General features: G+C 43.9%; 1 protein-coding gene across 1 annotated transcript in view; it reads right to left on the reverse strand.

Annotated features, from left to right (window-relative positions):
- DIS3L2 (DIS3 like 3'-5' exoribonuclease 2) overlaps positions 1 to 20,001 on the reverse strand; it is a 197,037-nt gene that overhangs the window by 100,168 nt on the left and 76,868 nt on the right. Inside the window, exons 9-10 of the mRNA XM_010573014.1 lie at positions 19,043 to 19,290; positions 12,090 to 12,263 (exon numbers count right to left, since the gene is read on the reverse strand). Coding sequence (XP_010571316.1) covers positions 12,090 to 12,263; positions 19,043 to 19,290 — 422 coding nt within the window. The remainder of the gene's footprint in view (positions 1 to 12,089; positions 12,264 to 19,042; positions 19,291 to 20,001) is intronic.

The following is a 20,001-nucleotide window of genomic DNA, read 5'->3' on the forward strand; positions in this document are numbered from 1 at the left end:
ATACAAATCGGCAGCTGTCTCCAGCTTCTGGAGGCCTGCCAAGGTGACCTTGTGGGTTAAGGAGCTTGATCATCCCCCTCCTCCCCTTCTTTAAAAGCCCCAAAGGAGCCATCTCTCATTGTCATTACACCTAATAAAAATCTGTTTTATTCATTTCAAATTGTCAAAACATACTTTGTAAAAGTAATGAGATGTTCCAAGTCCACTCATTCCAACATACACACAAGTTGGTTAGTTAAAGGAAACCAGTTTAGGAGATAGAGACACACACAGAGTTAAGATATTTTCTGGTCTTCATGCTCGAAAGTACTAGAGATAAACATGTGCCTTTAAGAAACCCCCAGCACTGATCGAAAATTTCAGTGTGGAAACTTCCACTTTTTACAGGAGCCTCTTTGTCCAAAACATATGTTTAATGCGGGTTTGCAGAGGTGGACTTGCTCTGGCATGGAGTTTCTGTTGATGGAAGAATAAAATCTTTTCTCCCTCCTCCTTGTGGCCAGAGGTTTCATGCACTGGAGTGAGGCAATGCCTGCAAGAGTTTTGGAGGATCAGGGGAACGGCTCACACTAAGCGTGGTGGACCTGCAAGCAAGAGTCAGGAAAGTACATGCCACACAGACTGGCCAGACCCTGCCAGCCCCAGGCAGTGCCCGGAGTACTGACCCAGCCACCCCGAGCCCTGAGGCAGTGACAAGAGCACTGCTAAAGCCAAAGCTTTGGCTCCGTCTGCCATCTTGCAAATCAACCACGTGGGGAAAAAAATTGCAGAATAGAGCACTTAGTTTATTACACAGTAACGACAACGTCAATATATACAGGCTGGTATATCAATCCTAATTTAAGGAAAGCTAATTAAGTGCAGTTTCTCTTTGCACAGCTTAAGGAAGACTAATTAAAGCGGAAAAGCATATCTGAAGAGTAGTTAGTCTTTTTACCTTTAACAGGACCTAAAATAAATGGCTAGTGTGGTGGTAGAGGTAAGATAAGTAGTCTGTTGGTGAGCTGGAATTACCGTCATGGTAATTAAAATGTTCACAGATCACAGGACTGCAACAGCAGTTTGTTTTTCTTTGTGCAAATACATACATCTATGCAAAGGTATTCGCAAGAATCAGCAGAGAAAATACTGTACAGTTGGTGCTGCAAGGTTTGGTACAATATATCAATTTTTGCCAGCTAAACTGTTCAGAATTCAACATATCAGTTAGTTTAGCCATAAAATATAAACACCTACGACACAAGATGATTACAAGTCCCAGTGGTCAGGGCTGTCGTGGTTTAACCCCATCTTCACTCAAGTGGAAGGCTACTTGGATCAAGATGAAGCACTGCATTTGTAAGCCATGGGCTCAGGCTGTGTTAGAGGCAAGGTTTCTCACATGGCCAGTTGTTGGGCAAAGTTTGGGTGCTACCAGTGTGATTTACTGTAAAAGCAGCTTGGTGCTGCTAATGGAGAAAAGCACCAGTTTGTACACAGTAGACAAAGCAGCGCCCTGCAGCCATGCAAGATCCTCCTAACACAACTGGATGGCCTTCCCAGCCAGCAGCATGTGGATGAGTCAACTCACCTGTGGAGACACAGAGCCCAGATTTTCACCACTCTAACAAATGCCAACAACTGTGAAAGAACAGTTCAGAGAACTGCAAGTACCCACTAGAGCATCCAAAAACCCTCAATGAAGCAAGAAGTTGTCCTTACCAGCTGAAGTGACCATTCGCAGGAGGCAGTGTCCTAAAGAAGCAAATATGAACCAGCTATTCAGGAACCAAGGAAAGCAGAGGATGGAGGAAGGACATCTCGGGCACCGTGAGTACAAATCAGCTGGGCAGCCTAACTGTGTCCATGCTTCTGTGTGCTGCAGATCACCACCCCTCCTAGCCCTGGCTGCCACCACCAACTCAAGCCACTCAGACTGAAGCCCCAACTTTGCCATTTGCCTGAACTTGGACTGCTAAGGGCAGAGGTCATGGGCAGAATTTAGACTGTGAGGTCTCACGAGAGAGAAAGAGAGAGCTGGGTGCCTCTGTAAGCAAACCAGAGCACCTAAGGAAGGGGCTGAGCAGGGAACCACCAAAGGTCTCCCAAAAGGAAGCCCAGACACAGGGGAATAGAATAGAATAGGAATAGAATATTTCAGTTGGAAGGAACCAACAACGATCATCTAGTCCAACTGCCTGACCAATTCAGGGCTGAGCAAGTTAAAGCATGTTATTAAGGGCATTGTCCAAATGTCCATAGGCCCTGTCAGAATTAAATACTGACAGGCTTAGGGCATTGACCCCCTCTCTAGGAAGCCTGTTCCAGTGTTTGACCACCCTCTTGGTGAAGAAATGCTTCCTAATGTCCAGTCTAAACTTCCCCTGGTGCAGCTTTGAACCATTCCCATGTGTCCTGTCAATGGATACCGGGGAGAAGAGATCAGCACCTCCCTCTCCACTTCTCCTCAGGAAGCTCATAGAATTAAGGTGCCGGAACTTAATTACCTTATTTACCTCCCCATCCCGACTCTCTCCTAAGGGCAATTTTCAGACTGAAGCAGTCTCCTGCAATGTTTACTGGTCATTCATGAAAACCAACACATCCAAAACAACTACAAAAGAGAACAAAGAACACACCAGAAGCCACAGCACCCACTAGCCTGGAAAAGGTGGCCAAAACCTGCTGCCTGTGAATTCCCAGCACACAAACACTGTACGACTGAAGATTCAAGCAGCTCAGTGGCTACCCACACGCTGAGCATCCTGCCCTGCCCCAGGTTCGATGCTCACAGCACACAGTCCCTCAAGTCAGTCAACGACTCCTGAAGCACCAAGCTAAATCTTTTGCAGAAGTGTTAGCCTATTTCTAAAGACCAGACTGCTGCAGCTGGAGGTGAGACAGTAATGACCATCATTTTGTTTATTAAAGTTTAGGCAGTGCAAGCCTTCTTTAAACTTGAGTATGCCAGTGCTAAGACATTTACAGTACAAGTGACTGCATGTCTAGACACTTGCAATGCATTTACATTCTTCTAAGGACTCCTTAGATTGTCCTGTTCTCTCCACTTTGTGAGTACACACAATAGCCTGGTGGGAGTGAAAGCTCAGCCTCCTGGTTTACCCTTATTAACTCCAGCTCAAAGCTGACATTTTAAAATTAAGCACAGCAAAGGCACTTTTAGAATCTTTAAGCTCTTCAGGTCATTTCTAAGACCCTGCTGAGCTCCATCTTGCAAAAGTTAAACAGACATTATTTCTCAGAGCTGGAAACAGTTGGTTTAATTTGGGAACAGGCATCCTAGAGCTGTCAACTTACTCCAGTGCACACTACTAACATTTTTTCACATAACAGTCCAATTGTTATGGCAACGACAAAAATCAATCTCGTTCTTCAATCACAAGTAAACCCAGCTCAACCACGGTGTCTGCACAGGTTTGTTATAAAGTGCCAATAAGCATGGGACCAATTCCACTGATGTTCATCACTCAAATGGGAATGAAGTACTCTTTCTCAGAGAGAAATTTCAGAGAACAATCAGTGCTTGAACATTTTAGAGATTTCAACATCCCACTCCTAAAGACATCTATTACATGTAGTATCTACCACATTTGTCACACTTGATGCTGGCAGATTTTAGTTAAAACCCTAGGGTGGCTCCTTCCAAGACAGATTCTTAAAAGGAATATATTAAAAAATATGCATGCAATAGAAGTACCCTGACAAATCTCTGAAGGCACTCTGAATACCCTGTAACACCGACAAAGATACTTGACACATCACAAAACTCTTTTTGCATGGTGCATAGATTTCAAAATGAAATTAAATTATAAAATAATTGGAAGCAAAAACTGCCCCATCCAAACACTAATTGTTATAAGCCCCACAAAAATCCAGCACAGCATAAAATGCACTGAAAGCCTAACTTTCTACATCAAGTCAGTACTGTTCTTTTTAATTTCTCTGTGTTTATGTTTTAGCTAATGTCCTGTTCTGGTTCAGAAAACAGACCTCGGTCTAAGAGAGCAGCTGAAAATGAATCCTGATGTATTACACATCTACAACAATAAACAGTTACATTTTCACCAAGGACTGCTCACTGGATTGCTGAACCAGAATCAATTATTCCTTCTATATATTTACTGCCTCCAAGTAAGGAGGAAGACGGAAAAAAGAGCACTGCAGTCTTGTAACGTACCTAAATGGCTTGAAAAGCCAACATATATATAAATGAGATCAGAGTCTCTGAGAGACCAAGTACCAGCAGTATTTCCTACAAGTCATGCTGTAATTGTGCCACAAATATAATGAGGTCTCTGCACCACCACTATCCCACGCAAGAAGGTGGAGTGTAATTGAAAATGCACTTGCATTATATAAACTACTTTAATCATAGATGCACAGAGCTAGAAATGGAAGAGACATTAGGTCATCCAACCCCCATAGGTCAGAGCCGGACTACTCATGACAATACATTTGCAAGGACTTTCTCCAGTATAGTATTAAGCATCTTTAGTGATGGAGTTTCCAATACTTTCTTTAGCAGTCTAAGCTACAGTCTATTTTAGGTTGGAGAGGAAAGGTTTCCTCTTTGTTTTAACTTACTTGTCCTCATAACACCCTTTTCTATCCTCCCACCACCTTAAATGATTCTCATTTTTTCATTTTGGTCCACATATTTTAACTATCAACTACTATTTCTTTCACAAAATTCTAGTTCCAGTGTTGGCAAATACACATTGAACCTTAACTGAAGGTTAATCCTTCCTTGTAAATCAGTGCCTCATCTCCCAGAATATTTTTGTTAGTCTTGCCCAGACTGCCCCACTTCTAATACATGCTGTGATACCTCCAGTACAATTCTGCCTCATATACCTGCATGTGTGCCACCTATACTATGAATTTTTTTCTGAGAATAACCTGGGGACAAGCATCCAATCACCCAAAAACTTCAGGGAAGATGGACAGGTCAAACATTCTTCAGACGACTCCATCGGAACAGAGCTATGGGGAAAATGTTGTTCCTTGTAATGGCCAGCCTGTCCTAGTGATCAGTGATCAGCGCTGAAATACAACAGCGGGGACATACTGCCTCACCTACTGAAGAAGTTCTGGGTTTCTTCATCTACAGCATCAGAGACAGATACCTGGTTTGACACCAGGACTTGGTCCTTCATCTCCTATCTACCCCCATGTTATCTGACCTGTAGCAAAAGAAGGCCACCAGCAAAGCACCGTGATATCAAGGAAAGTGGCAGTATTTGGGACACTTGAACTAGGCCACTTAACATATATAAACAGAAGAGGATAGGGCACTTTCTTCTGCTTATCAAAAGCCCACCTTGTGAGCCAGTGGAATCCAGTAAGAAATGGACACTAAGATTTTATCCTCATCTCCCTCTGTTATTCTCTCCATTTCTCTCCATAAAATAGGCAGCCAGGCAGGAATGAGACTATGTATAACAACCTACTTGAAAAAGTTATTACTGTTTTCCACAACTAAACAGATTCTTAACTAAGCAAGCTTAGTTTTGATGGCCTACAAGATCAGAACACAATAATCCTGTCCAACTACACACCACCAATTCCACTTGAAGCTGCACTTCCAATGACCACACGTGCCTTCCTGTAAGGAAAAACACCAGTGAAGTTGCCAGTGTGTCTATGTACACCAGCCACTGGTAACATGCATCATTTTGTACAAAAAAGTGTCACCACAATTGCTGTAGGTATAGTGTAGTAGAAAATGTTATGAAAACAAGAGAGAAGGACCCAAAGAAGCCAACCAGAAGCAAGGAGCTGAATCACATCACTCTGACAGCAGCACTGTATTTATTCAATTTTACTTACTCAGCTAACGGGTGAGGATGGAGCTAACGTGAGCTCTCCTCACCGATCCAAGAAGGGTACCATACCCCAGACTGCTTGGACACCAGAAGTACCCAGAGCAGGCACAGCCATCATCACGATCTTCTGGAATCAATCCTGTTAGAGAGGGACTAGATCTGATATCCTTAGACACCACTGAGTAATCCTTTGTATGCCTCGTATCTCCCTATGGAGAACATTAAATTAGTCACAGAACGGCTCAGTGAGAGGGCAGAGATCATAATCTGGCCCTGTTTGTGTCTCCACTCCATGCCAAGATAACAGTCAGGTCTGTAGCAATGTTGCTTATACATTTGCTAAACAAGTCATTTCTCAGTTTCCATCAGAAACCAGAGCATTTTTACATATCCTATTATAGCTGAGTAAGTCTTGCTTTACTTAACACTAGTTTTTTGTAGTGGAAAATCTCCAGGAAACAAGCTGTTTAATGATGTTTTATCTGACTTGCACTCATTTCTAATGAAAGTCATCCACCTGCCTTGAAAAAACATCTGTTTCAGAGGCTGACTGCTCTCCTCCAACACCCCTTGCACAGCTCAAGGCTGCCATTTTTACCATCACCTCTAATTTTATCAGCCAATAATCTCCTCGGGCATCTACAGCAAAGATCATGCTGTCAAACCTTTACTATAAGCACTGCTAATCCCTGTTACCAGCTGTAACACTCCTGAAGAAAGAAATAAATAGTGGGCAGGACTGCAGTGCAGGTACTGTCCTGCTGCCAGTGCTTTCCAGTTACAAACAGTGCTACAGACCTTCCCTCCACAGTGGACAGAGACACAGCAGAGCACCTCCACTCTCCCTCCCTTATCAACCAAAGGAAGGATGCTTGCATTTCTGATGGGCAGCCAAGATTACAATTTAGCCTTCAATAACTTGGATAGCTTTAGGTCAGTTGCAATTGAGGTTACAGGCTGAAATACCAAGATGCAAATTTTAACTGAAAGCCATGTTGCATTAGAGCTCTTTGCCTACAAGAGCAAAGTTCATTAACTCTGCCCTGCAAGGGAAGCAAGTCAGCATTAATTGCCTCCTGCCAACGCAGTGGATCCTTGCTGTCCCCCAGTCTGATGCCATCCAGGCCTTTTAGCCTCGTGGGAGGAATGGACAGTTATGCTGCCATTCAGAGGGACGTCAGCAGAGAAACAGGCTGATGGGAATCTCATGAAGCTCAAAGGGAAAAGCAAAGTCCTGCACATGGGGAGGAATAACCCTGTGCACCAGTACAGGCTGGGGACCAACCAGCTGGAAAGCAACTTGGCAGAAAAGGACCTGGGGACCTGATGGCCAAGTTGAACATTAACAAACAACATGCCATTGTAGCAAATGTGGCCAACTGCCTCCTGGGCTGCATTAGGAAGAGTGTTGCCAGCAGGTCAAGAGATGCAGTCCTTCAATCCTTCCCCTCTACTTGGCACTGGTGAGACCACAGCTGGAGTGCTGTGTCCAGTTCTGGGCTCCCCAGTACCAGGAAGACTTCAACGTACTGGTGCAAGTTTGCTGAAGGGCCTCGATGATGACTAAGGAATTGGAGCATCTGACCTACAAGGAGAGGCTGAGAGAGCTGGGACTGTTCAGCTTCATGAAAAGAAAGCTCAGGCAGGGAATCTTATCAATGTGAAAATATACCTGATGGTTGGGAGTAAAGAAGACAGAGCAGATTCTTCTCAGTGGTATCCAGCAACAGGACAAGAGGCAATGGGCACAAAATACAGGAGAATCCATTTAAAGGTAAAAAACACCCATGTTTTTACTGTAAGGATGATTGAACCCTAGGCCACGTTCCTCAGAGAGGTTGTGGAATCTCCATCTTTGGAGATATCCAAACCCCAAACGGACAGAGCCCTGAGCAGCCTGCTCTAGTTGACCCTGCTTTGAGCAAGGAGGTTGGAGTAGATGATCTCCAGAGGTGCCTTCCAACCTCGTCCATTTGGTGATTCTTAGGAGTTCAGAGCTGCTCAGTTGAAGTCAGTTAGTTTCTGCTCCCTCAGACCACATCCATCTTGTAGATATTCAGAGTTTCTTGCCACAGCACCCTTTCTCTGCTCAGTATTTTTAGCTCATTGTTTTGTGTTTTGCCAGCTGAGAAACTGCAGTTTGTAATTTTACCTTCAGCTTCATATTTCTTCTTAAAAGTGAATACAATGTCCTGTTTATAATAATAAAATCACTAGTTGGCAGGATGACATCAAATGGAAAAAGAGAAAGCAACTGGAAAATTTAGAGCAAGCAATTTTGAGTGCCAAGTTTCACATTTGTAATAGTCCAGCGGAGGTCAACAGGCTCACTTATTATTAGGCAAATGGTAAAGAAATAGATATCCTCAAGTTCTTCCATGTTAGACTATATAAACCATCTCCACTTGAACAGGCTCTAGCACTTTCCAAAAGAGTGATGTTACACATTTTCCACAGTAACACCAACAATGGAAGACAAGCAAAAGGCAGAACTGCTTTGCAAAGAATGGCCTTTTTTCTCTCTCCAATATTTAGGTTTTTGTTTCCCACTATGATTGGACTTTCCTGGCTTTAGTTTCTTGTCCCAGTTAAGCATTAAAGGAAACAAAAAGATATGAATGAAATTAGAAACATTTGGAACAAGTCTTAGAAATAGCTTTTGGGTTTCTTAGATTCCTGGCTACACCTCTTCAAACGGCCTCCTCCTCCAGTCCCAATCTCCTGCGCCCACCTCTGAATTTGCATTTCCTCCTTTGCCCTGACCCTTCTTCTGTTCAGGGGCTATATTTTGTCCCACACCATTGAAACACTAAGTGCAAAGCAAAGCAAACAAGGAAATGAAAATTACATGTTGAAACACTGGAAAAGACTGGAAAATGGTTGAAACTTTGCACCCATCAAAATTTGTCTCTATGACACTAATACTCCAATGTTTCTCTAAAAGGAGAAACCAAACACTTCTCAAACTTTTAATGAAAAAATACCAATTCCAGTCAACCTGAATAATAAAATGAGAACTCTGGTGCTATCTGTATCATCACATTTAAAGTTTCTGGAAGGGAAGTTTCCTCAACCACACTATTCTGATACTTTATGAAAACTTCATGCTCTCTAAAAAATACAACTGCAGTATGCAATGCCAACACCTAATACTTGCCTAGTATTTTTCATTAGAAGTTTTTGGTGCTCTTTACAAAGAAGTAAGCTGGAAGTGCCCATGAAATACTTGCCTAATTTTACAAATAGATAAACCCATGCAGGTAAAAAGCAGATGTCCATAGCAAAACTGTGCACTAGTGGCAGAGAGTTAAATCAGCTAAAAGATTTCAAAGCCATCCACGAGGTTTGGATCTTTTCTGCCTTAAGTAATATTAAAATATTATGTAAACCTTTCTTTGCGTGCCATTACTGGAGAAATGAGAAAAAAAAGAAAAAAAAGATCTTTTGGAAGCAATTCTGCACAGGCTATGTAGGTGAGATCACAGTTGCTATCCAAACAGACTATGCATGGCAAGAACAGGCTTCCTGTAAAACTGAAAGACTTGCAGGAAGATCAAGGAACATATTTACAAGATGGCATGGACAAAATATCCTTCCCTTCTCTTGCCCAGCCTCAGCAGCTTGGTGAAACACATTGTCTCACTTTCATCTAAAACCACACTCACAAATGCCTCCGGTGCAGAACTTCTACCTCTGTGCTCTACACACTGACTCACAAACAGACCTGACCACATTTGGGACACTGGTTAGCAGAACACAGAAGTTACCTTTTGAGGAGGAAAGGGTCGTTTCCCATGATGAAAGGAAACAAGGACAAGTAATCTCAGGAAACACCCGAAAACCCAAGACTTTGCTCATGTCTCAGTTCCAAATCCCAAAAGCTTAATACATGACACTAGAAAATTTACAGCACTGTGTTACAGAACTGGGGAGGATTTACTAGAGATGAAAGTATTTTAAGCCAAACTCTAATATGTGTTTACTCTAGTCAGGTGAGCAATGTGTAAACAGAATTAGGATGAGCTATTTAGAAGTGTTAACATGGCTGTTTCAGGAGAGAAGATGAGTCTTTATTTCACTGTTATTTATCTTACATTGTACTCTCAGAGTACTGTACAATAACCTGGGGAGCCTGAGAGATCAACATGCACAAAGTACAGCAAAGATGGGCACTCACAGAGGCAGGTGCCGTTGAACACGGTGTGAGGTCCCCTGGAAAACAAGGCACAACTCCCGTGTGCACCCAGACCAGATTCCCAGGTTCAGCTGTCTTCTTCTGGATGCCAGCCTGGGCCAGTGTGTACCACCTATTTGTACGACACTGCACACCACACTTATTGCTGGCAATATGAAAGCTAATATTTTATACCAAGTTAAAGCCGAGCTACCTTGGGACTTGTCAAGAACAGTCTCTCAAGGTCTGATGGGTGTGACTAGAAGAGATGGTGGCCAGGTCTCCAACTGCAGGACTCCACTCAGCTACATTTACTAATAAAACTCATCTTCTTCTGGGTAGACAAACCTCTCACTGTGAGGAAATGAAAAAGACGACTCATCTGTATTTTACTTCCATAACTAGAAGTCTCATGTTATCTCCATATGTGTTTAAACCACAGACTAGCTAGTCAGTGGTGTGGCAGTTGACATTAAAAGGATTAGTAAATTAAGCTCAAATAATTGTCTTAAAAACTTTGACTGTTAAATGTTTATATTTGAGAGGATCAAAAGGAAATCTACTTTGTAGTGTGCACTGTGGTTGGGAAGGGGCAGAGAGGGATTTAAATGGCTTAACTGAAAAACTGTTATCACCTTGATAAGTCCCAGTGTAACAATTCAGCAACAAAAGCAAGAAATGCACTTGGAATTTGTTTCCAAAACCGATTGTCTGACTGGAGACAAGTCAAGCTCTTTATTTGCTTGAAAGAACTTGGTCAGAAGAAACAGAGAATGCTACTGAAATGTAGTCAAGAATATAAAAATGAGCACTTTCCAGTGACTTCTGAACTGCAGCATTATCTTTTTTTTTTAAAGCTACTTGAAGCCTACAGTCTGGATCTGGTATCTGAATGTTACCAGTAGTCAATCAGGAATGTGATTCTCCCCTGAATTATTCCATTGTATGGCAATGGAAATCCAGTAAACCTGAAGCAAGTAAGGACGTTGCAGGCTACAGTGCAGAATTACATCTAAAGTAACATCTGGAGTCCGGGTACAGATACAAATGCCTGCAGTTTATCATCTTATCTGCTCAAATTGCTAATGTCCATGCCAATAACACAGATAAACTAAGAGGGAGAGGAGCTTGTTACATATATGCAGGTGCTTGTACCAGTGCAGTGTCTTGAGGAATCAGGCTCATGGGGCTGTTTCACCTCAGCAATATGCAAGAAAGTAATGAATCTGCCAACTGAGACAGGATGCTCTAGCATAAGCAAGGGTGGGAGTGGAACATACCATATCATCTTAATAATGCATTTATTATTTTTCTTTCTTGCACCTTTCTTTATTGCAAAGTGAGGTTCTAAACAAATTACTTTTCTTTTGTCTTTAAATCTTTTCTAGTGAAGACATCTCTGAAATCTGACACTTTGAAGCATAGCAAATCCACTAGTTTTGGGTAGTCCAGCAGTGTCAGACTGTCTACCACCCAACGGACCATGGAGTTCCTGAAAGCTGGTGGGAGCATCACTAAGTTGCAGGGATGGCAATGTGAGGTAGGCGGACAGCAGAGAGTTGCCAGGCTGCAGGGAGGGACTGCATTTGCCAGCTGCTAACCTGATCAAGAGCCGTCATAAACTCCACATGACACTGGTTCTTCAAAACAGAGAAAAATGTTGAGACTAGACAGAAAAACACAGGACAGTCTCTACCTGTGCTTAAGTTTCAAACTAACAATGTCCAAGATCATTTGATCTGCCAGGCATTCAGAAAATCTCTGCTATAAAACTACCACTAAAATACGTAATACATTCCAGACAAAAACGTAAAGCTTTCAGATTAGGTGCCAAATACCAAATTTTCAGTTTTCAATAGTTCTTTTGAGAAAAAGCCTCTTTGCCTCACAAAATACTTCTCCAAATAACTGATCTTCTGGGATTGTAGGTACTTTCAAAAGCAGTTTCTTTCCATGCTAGCACAGGTAATGTGTAATATGGCACACGTAATAAAGTCAGTGCCTTTTCAAAGTGTGATGAAAGCAAACCAAAATAGCACAACCCTGCACCAACCCAAGAAGGAGTGTCAGACCACGCTTTTTGTCATTACCTTAAATCTCTTCTTTTGGCCAGCTCTCCCGGTGAGATAACCCAGGGCAGGCTCTGGGGAAGACATTCCAGGGCTTTGGGGGAAAAATCAGAGAAATCCACACCGTACTCTGTCAGGATCCCTTCCGTTTCCGGCTCAATCTCCCCGGCCTGCCCAAGACTTTTGGCCAACTGCCTGCAGAAAGAAAGAAAAGGATGCTTTTTTTAAGTGTATAATTACTACTGTCATGTTGTTACTGTCCCCGCAGAGATGCTGCTGAGCCCTCAAACTAACTCTTTCACCCATTCACTTCTCCCTGAGTTTTGGCAGAGGACTTTGCAGGAATTCAGATCATACCATGACTTATGTCTGCTGGAGATGCAAAACACTAGCCAGACAGTACCCTGGGCTGTTTCATGCATCTCATTTTAAGGAGACATTTTATATTATTACATTTTTGCGGAGGTAAGAAAGTGTCATATTTTAGAAGAAAATACATCCAACAGGGATAAGAAAAGCACAGGCCCACACACAGGCAGCTCTAACTTTACACATGGCTGGTTCCCTTGAGATCCTCCTTCCTCTCTTCATCACTGAAAAAGGTGACTCACCCCTACTACCCGAAATGGAGAACAGATTCCCACCAGATCCCAGGCAGCTCTGCAAAAGACAGCTCCCAAGGAGCTCAGCACACTGCTTTCCATCCCAAAGGATACACATCTCTGCCTGGGCAAACTGATGACCTATGAAGACAGAGGTGTGAAGAACCCTTACTGCCTTCCTTTCAGGAGTCACACACACCCACATGCCCACAGATTGTCTTTCCAACCATTTTCTAGGCTCTTTCCAGAACCTAAACATTCCCAGGAGTTTGTCCCTCCTCTCCTAGCTAAGCAGAAGCCTCTGAACCAGGAGCTAACTGGAGAGGAGCCAATGATCTAGAAGCAAGTCATAGACAGGGGAAACTGTCCCCCACATGCTGATAGTTTTTGATGAAGTATTCTGCACATGTGTGGATGAGGCTGCTGCTCTATTATGCTTAGAGAAAGTTTCCATCTGCTCCAGTGCAAACCCCAGTACGTATTTGTCCGAGAGCTCTGGTGTCAAACAAGCGTTCCGCTCTGGACACAGCATGCAAACCAGGACTCCAAAGGAGTGGGACATTTGTTCCCTCCCCAGCTGGTTACAAATATCACATGAGAACCTATGTCCCATGGTGACTCCCCTTGTCCCCTTTCTCACCCCCAGATTGTTCTACAATACACAGAGGTAAATTATTTTTTATTTTTTAATATACTGCCATTAGGGTGAATGGCACATTACAGCCAGTAGAGATAACACTCCTGCCCCAAGAAAATTACAACTGAAATTAAGGCAAATCCATCAAAATATGACACAAAAGAGAGGGGTAATAACACACTGCAAAAACAGCCACTCTAATAAGTGTTTTTCCACTGCATAAAATACACAATCATTATATTGATCCTTCTGTTTTAATTCCAATGAGTGAGAACAGGCACTAATTACTTTCCTAAATTGGGGCCAAAACAGTGCACTTGTCATTTGGACGAGCAAGATGTTCTCAGGGCTTCAAATGTGCCATAAACCCACAGAACAAACCCCATCCACGCAGTGCAAGCAAGCCCATCTTCTTTATGGGAGCCAAGCTATCTCTCTTCACAACGGGAAGGGCTGCGTAATAAACCTGTCACATTGTGTAATATGCTGGAAAGGATTGCGCGCTTCGTGGCGTGGTAAATTGTAGAGCTCACATTGCCTAGCTTTAAAATAAAAATGAAAACAAGGATAAAAGATATTTCCCTCCATTGTTTCAATTTTATGTACAAACTGTATGGCAGAAATACGTGCGCGTTTGGCATCGAGGCTGAGTTGTCTGTTCCTGCAGCTGGGTCCCAGTCTGATCCTTATTTTAATGTAAATAAACGAGGCATCAGTTTTATCTCCCTCTCTCTCAGCACTAACAATAAACCAGAGAAATCACCATTTCATTTCCAACATCTAGTGCGGAGCTGGGAGACTGAGCAAGGACGAGCCCGTGGGTCTGCAGGTCCACGAGCACCATCACGATGGATTGAAAAAAAAAGACGAAAAGAGAGGACATGTTGCCTTACCAAAAAGAAATGGCAAGGGCTTGAGTCTCAGGTGCCCCTTCTCTTCAAAGGGCGCAGCTGGGAAGTGCAGCAGGAGGGCGGCTGGACGTCTGCATGACAAGTCATGGAAAGCACCTCTGAATGCCAGAGTGCTTTCCAGCTCAGTCTTGAAACCCATGTTCTCTTGATCCGTTTACTGAAATTAGATTACGAACTCTAAGGGGTTTACCCAGAGGTTTGATATAGGACTAATATTTTTTTAATAGTAATTAACATTTGATTTACAGTGTTCCAGGGAACATTTCCCAAGTACCTTGAAATAAAAAGTGTACAACTGGCTTTAATTGGGGCCATGTTACAGTCATGCAGACATGATGACTTGCATCAGAGCAAAATCTGACAGGACAGCATGTGATCAAAGGTAACGCATATAGGATCACCAATGGCCCTGGAGTAAGAGCCAGGCTGTAAAATCACTCATGGGGCTCCGCAGTCACCAAGGGTAGCAAGAATAGTTCAAGAGGCTTATAAACAACAACAGGCACAGGGCCCAGCGGCAGTCAGACGTTTCACTCCCAGGGAGTCACGGTGTCTGTGACACCCCAGGCTTGCGTATCTCTTCTTTTTTAAAATGTTAAAAGGTAAAAACAATTATAATGGTTACAGACGTAAACATTTCTTTTCTGTGACGTTGGTGGGGGAGCATTACCTTGAATTCCTTGAATACCCTTGGACTGACGTCAGACACGGTGGTACTATGCACCGACAGGAACGTGCCATGGTCGGGGCATTGGGCAGCATGCAGCACAGGGTATTGTTCCAAATCAGCCATAGCTGCAAGCTCATTGAACTGCTCCAAGCTGCCGAGTCACCAGAGCTTGACCTCCCATGCATGTGCACCTCAGGCAGAGCCACACTAGTGCTGCCATCTTCCCCTTCATGGTGACACTGATCGCATCTATTCAGCCACCCATTTCTACAAACATTCAAGCCCTCTCCACTCCCCAGACTCAGCTGAAACTGGCCAACGTGTTCAAAGGTTACACGATAGAACTCTCCAAAAAGACAAAGGATAATTACATAAGGTTTGTTTCCTTTGGAAAGCCGGGCAGGCTCCCAAACGGGAGTGAATAACTTCCATGGGGACTTAACAGCCTTACTCAATCTCTCCTGGAGCAGACTTGTCCACATTCATCCTACACGGAGGGTTTCTTTCAGCAGCAGGAGAACATCCTACACATCAGTAAGCCACCACTCCTAGAGGAAGCTTGTACAGGAGCAGGAGAGGGAACAGCAAGGAAGGCCACGTGGCTGCTCCCACTGCCCAGGGCCCAGAGCTCACAGGCAGAGCTGCACAGGCTTGATGAAGCCCAGAGGTCCCAGTGGAGATGGTGAGATGGCTGCAGGGCTGAGCGTTGCAGAGACAGAGAGCTGTGTCACAGGAACCCCAGTGCCTGAGAGCGCAGTCCAGCCCCATTCCACACCACGAAGCTGCCTCCCCTCAGCTGCTGGGCCACCCGCCGTCGGAGTGCAAGACCAACATGGTGCTCCCCACGCCAATGGGGCCATCCCACGCTTCAGAGCGGTACGGTGATTAGCTGTGCCGTGGAATGCAGCTTTACTGAGAGACAGTTCCATCTGCAAGAAGGTGTTTTTCCAACAGAGCTACACTGCTCGGGGATCAGACCTTCCCTCGAGCCTTACAGCGAGCTACCCAAGGTATCTGGTCATTTCCCCTCACACCAAATACATTTGTGAATTAAAAAAAAAACAGAATAAAATGCCAGAGATGAAAGGAATTCCAGCCACTTGGATGGCTTTGGAAAGAGCGTCAAGTGAAAGAACATCCTGCAACACTTCATTTTATTGCAAATGGCGTGACAAATCTTGTCACCTTGACAGACCGATATCTAAGGCCCTGAGCTAAAATAGCCACCAGCCCCGTGCGATGCAGGGGGAGTCAGTGATTCAACGTTTTAGTATTACTTTGTATCTTTTAATAGTCTCATCCATCATCATGTGTGGGGGCAAAAAGATTCCACCTTAACCATCTCCAAAACTGTGGAGACATCTGGACTAATGCTCCAAACAGCCTTGGACTCCAACACCAAAAAAAGGTCCCCAGAAAATAACTGTACGTGGCAATACTTGTAACATTTATCTGGAAAAGGAGAAAGTTTTGGAGCTATTTTGCTTTACCTGCTACCTGAAGCATGTACAGTTAAATGGCATTTCACTGCCATGGTAAAATCACTTCACATGCAGGAGGGAGCACAGCAGCACACACTTAGGGCATGGCTGCCAGGACATGGAGCCATTAGTTCCTCCCTGCTCCTTCCCAGCACAGTCGGGGTGACAGGGTGGCCTTCAGAGGGGACAGCGTCTCACTGGTGACCACCAGGTGGCAATCACGACACAGAAACGCACCCCCCTCCCCAAGGGGACCTCCAGGCACTGTCAGGTTGCCCCTGTGCAGGTGACCATCCTGGGTGGCCAGTGCCACCACCAAACTCTTACCCAGGGAGTCCCACTGCTCCAGCCACATGTGGTCACTGTGAAGACCAGACTATGCCATTAACCGTGCTTGGAAACCTGGCACTGAACTTCCCAAGGGAAAAGGAAAGCTGAGGAAGGTGCATGACCAGCCTCAGAGTTCAGCTGCAGGATGAAGAATACCTGGAAACACCCAAGATGTCCAGGAGAAATGACTGTCAACTATGGAGGGAGCTTCCCTTGCACTTCCAGCAGACTTAGATGGTGCAGAGTGATGACCTACAGGCTCTTTAGTCCAGACACCTTCAAAACCATGGTGGTGCTGCCAAAAGGGTATCATGAAGTCTGTGGGCAGAACTAAGGGGTGCACAAGAAAGTTTAAAAACCCAAGCATGCAATGAGCTGCAGATCACCCACTCTTCTCTCCTTCAGGTGGGCCACGACTAGCAACACGGCTTATAAACAAGCTTATAAGCCAGCCCAAAAGCAACCAGGAACTTTTGGGACCTTCAAGAGGTTTCCTTGTCTTTCAGTGTTTAAACAAGCATATATTTATAGTTAAAAACAAAACGGGTCTCCAAGGTTTTATGCTCCCATCTTCACAAGGCACTTACTAAAGTGCAACAAAATCCCAGAGGAAAAAGCTATGTATGAAGACAATCACGGACATTTTCTTTCCTGACAACACCCTTTACACCTTGGAAACTACCAAAACAGCCAGATGAGAATATACAATGTTGTCAGAAGCACAGATTAAAGACACACACATTAGCCAATGAAAAAAGCCATTAGCCCATCCTCCCCATTTCCCCCATTTCTGCTGAAAAGGGGGGTTGTTCATGACAAGAAGCCAAGCAGTACAATCACCCTCCAGTCTTTTCTCTGTTGGAGTCAAAGATGACAAAGAAAATCTCTGCCAATAAGGAACTTAGTCACAGTGAAGTTCACAGCACAGCCAGCCCCTAGTTAAGTGGGGCTCAAAGGGAGGCCACTTCAGTTCATGCACTGCAGTTTAGCTAGGAAATACTGAGTGACTTAATGGCTCATGTGGCTCTCAAGAAGTACATGTGAAACTTGCTATTACTGGGCACACAAAGCAGCCACAACTGATAACAAACTTAAACTCAGGGAAACAGGGACTTCAGTTTAGTTTACTCTTAATTCTAGGGCTGATAGATCTGTGCCAACATACTTACTCTTAAAAAAAAGTCGGGCGGGGGGTATGTAAGTTTTAATTAAGTTTTACCAGGAGGTTGAGCTGAGGACTCCAAAAACCATGGTGTTGACACTGTACATCAGCTGTACTACCCCATCAGAACAGCTCTGCAAGGGCAAGAGAAAAGTTGGGCTTTATGCCCAACTCCCACTACTGCGCATGCTCCAGATTCCATCCAGATCCCCATCACCTGTAAAATTTGACCACAGCATTGCCATAGGTCAGAGTTACCTATTCTGGATCACTAACTAAACCAGGACTACTCAGTTTTATCCAAGATAACTGAATAGATTTATCAATGTCCACCATTTCTTATTGAGACCCAGTCAACAGGAAACGGCGTGGCCACTACAGATGGGAGCTTGGCACACTGCAGCTGTTGCCAAGAAAAGACAGAAAATGCTGAAAACTACAGGGTCTTCCTTGTGGAGAGGCAAAATGAACTTGCAATCTGGATCCAGCCCAGCATAGGTCATTTGTGTAGCCCCGGCTTAAAATCTCCTTCACGGCACTGCCTGCAACTTGAACTCTGGACAGCAATGGCTTTACAGTGCCTCCTGAAATGCAAAGACTGGAACACCCTTCGCATCTGTTTCAGGAGTGAATGAATCTTCTCTCGATTTCTAGTATCTTTCCTTGAAGCAATGCAAATTTAAAACCACAAAAATCTGTGACTTCTTTCTACTTCTTATCAGTAAAGGCTTAAAAACCAAAGATGAGCCTCACAGCTACTGATCCCTTTTCCTACGACAGAAGTGAAATGCCTACACACTGTGTAGTACTCTTACACAAAGGGAGGAAAGAATGAGAGGCTGCCAACACCCCAGGGTGCTTGTGCTGGTCAGGCTAAGTACCTGTGTGTGTTCCCTCTAGTCTGTAAGCTCTTCCGAGCAAAGACTGTATGCTCATTAATGCTGTGATGTACCAGCACACTGAAGCAAGCACCAAAAGAAACTAACATTATGTAGCCATGAGATTAACTAGTGATGAGCTATCCTTAGGCTCATCACAGTTTATCCACCAAATACCAGAGGGATACAAGACAAGCATCTTGTTAACAGATTCCTGCCTCTATTGCATGTATCAAATTACATGAAACCAGGAACTCCGACTAGAAATCTCAGTCACCTCTACTTCCATTGGCAGCCACATACCCTGTCGCAAAGTTGCTGTCTTCTTTCCAGTCCACTATGCGACAGATGAAAAGCATATTTGAATAGTCCTCAGGCCTGGTCACAAAGTCTGGAGGGCAATCAGTCAATGACACATAGGCCCTGGGCACTCTGTGGTCCACAGGTGAGAACATGGCACACCTCTTGAAGAGTTCACTGTTCTTGTCTGCCAGAAGCTTGATGAAGCCTGTAGCTGCTCGGGAATGCTTCTTTTCCAAAATATAGACCACCTGGAAGAGGCAAAGGTTTCTACAGTTAATGCCTTCAGAGAAACTTACTTTCTTTAACAGAATAGGGATACACAGAGGCTTAGCGGAATATCTGGAAAAATCACAAGGCCTATATCATGTTTTCCCTGTGTGTGTATATGTGTGTGTGCATTTTTTAACTGAGTACCTATTTACAATGTATTTTCCTTGCCATTTTGCTCATGGCTATAGAAGAGCTAAGTGCCTTCCAAGTGCTAGCTCTCTACAGCAATTTTCTTGATTACAGAACAAAACCAGACAAGAAGCAGATGCTTCCAAATGCAGGGAATTAGCCACAACATACAAGCAACTCCTGTAAAATCTTTCATTTGTATGCTCGGCCTGTGATTTCGACATTTAGCACAGAACAGGCCAGTCCAAAAACGGTGCCGCTGGCGGATCCAGTGCTAACCACAGGAAAGGATGTGCTGTGGGGAATTTGGCAGTTCTCTCCTCCTCTCAGTGCTTTCCGAAGTTAGGAGTTATTTTACCTTTATACAAGATGGCTTTGAAAAGAATAATAAATTACAATATCACTAAATAATTGTTCCAGAGAGGTGTTCATCCAGGCTATATTTTTGTAGACCATAATAAATCACTGGATAAGAGAAATATTATAGCCGATTTCCTAAGCTTATACAGAAGAGTCCTTCCAGAAGGTTTCAGGAGCTGCACCTCTGTGCGATTCTGAGT

This window comes from Haliaeetus leucocephalus, unplaced genomic scaffold (genome assembly GCF_000737465.1).
Source record: "Haliaeetus leucocephalus isolate CR32 unplaced genomic scaffold, Haliaeetus_leucocephalus-4.0 Scaffold362, whole genome shotgun sequence".
Lineage (NCBI taxonomy): Eukaryota > Metazoa > Chordata > Aves > Accipitriformes > Accipitridae > Haliaeetus > Haliaeetus leucocephalus.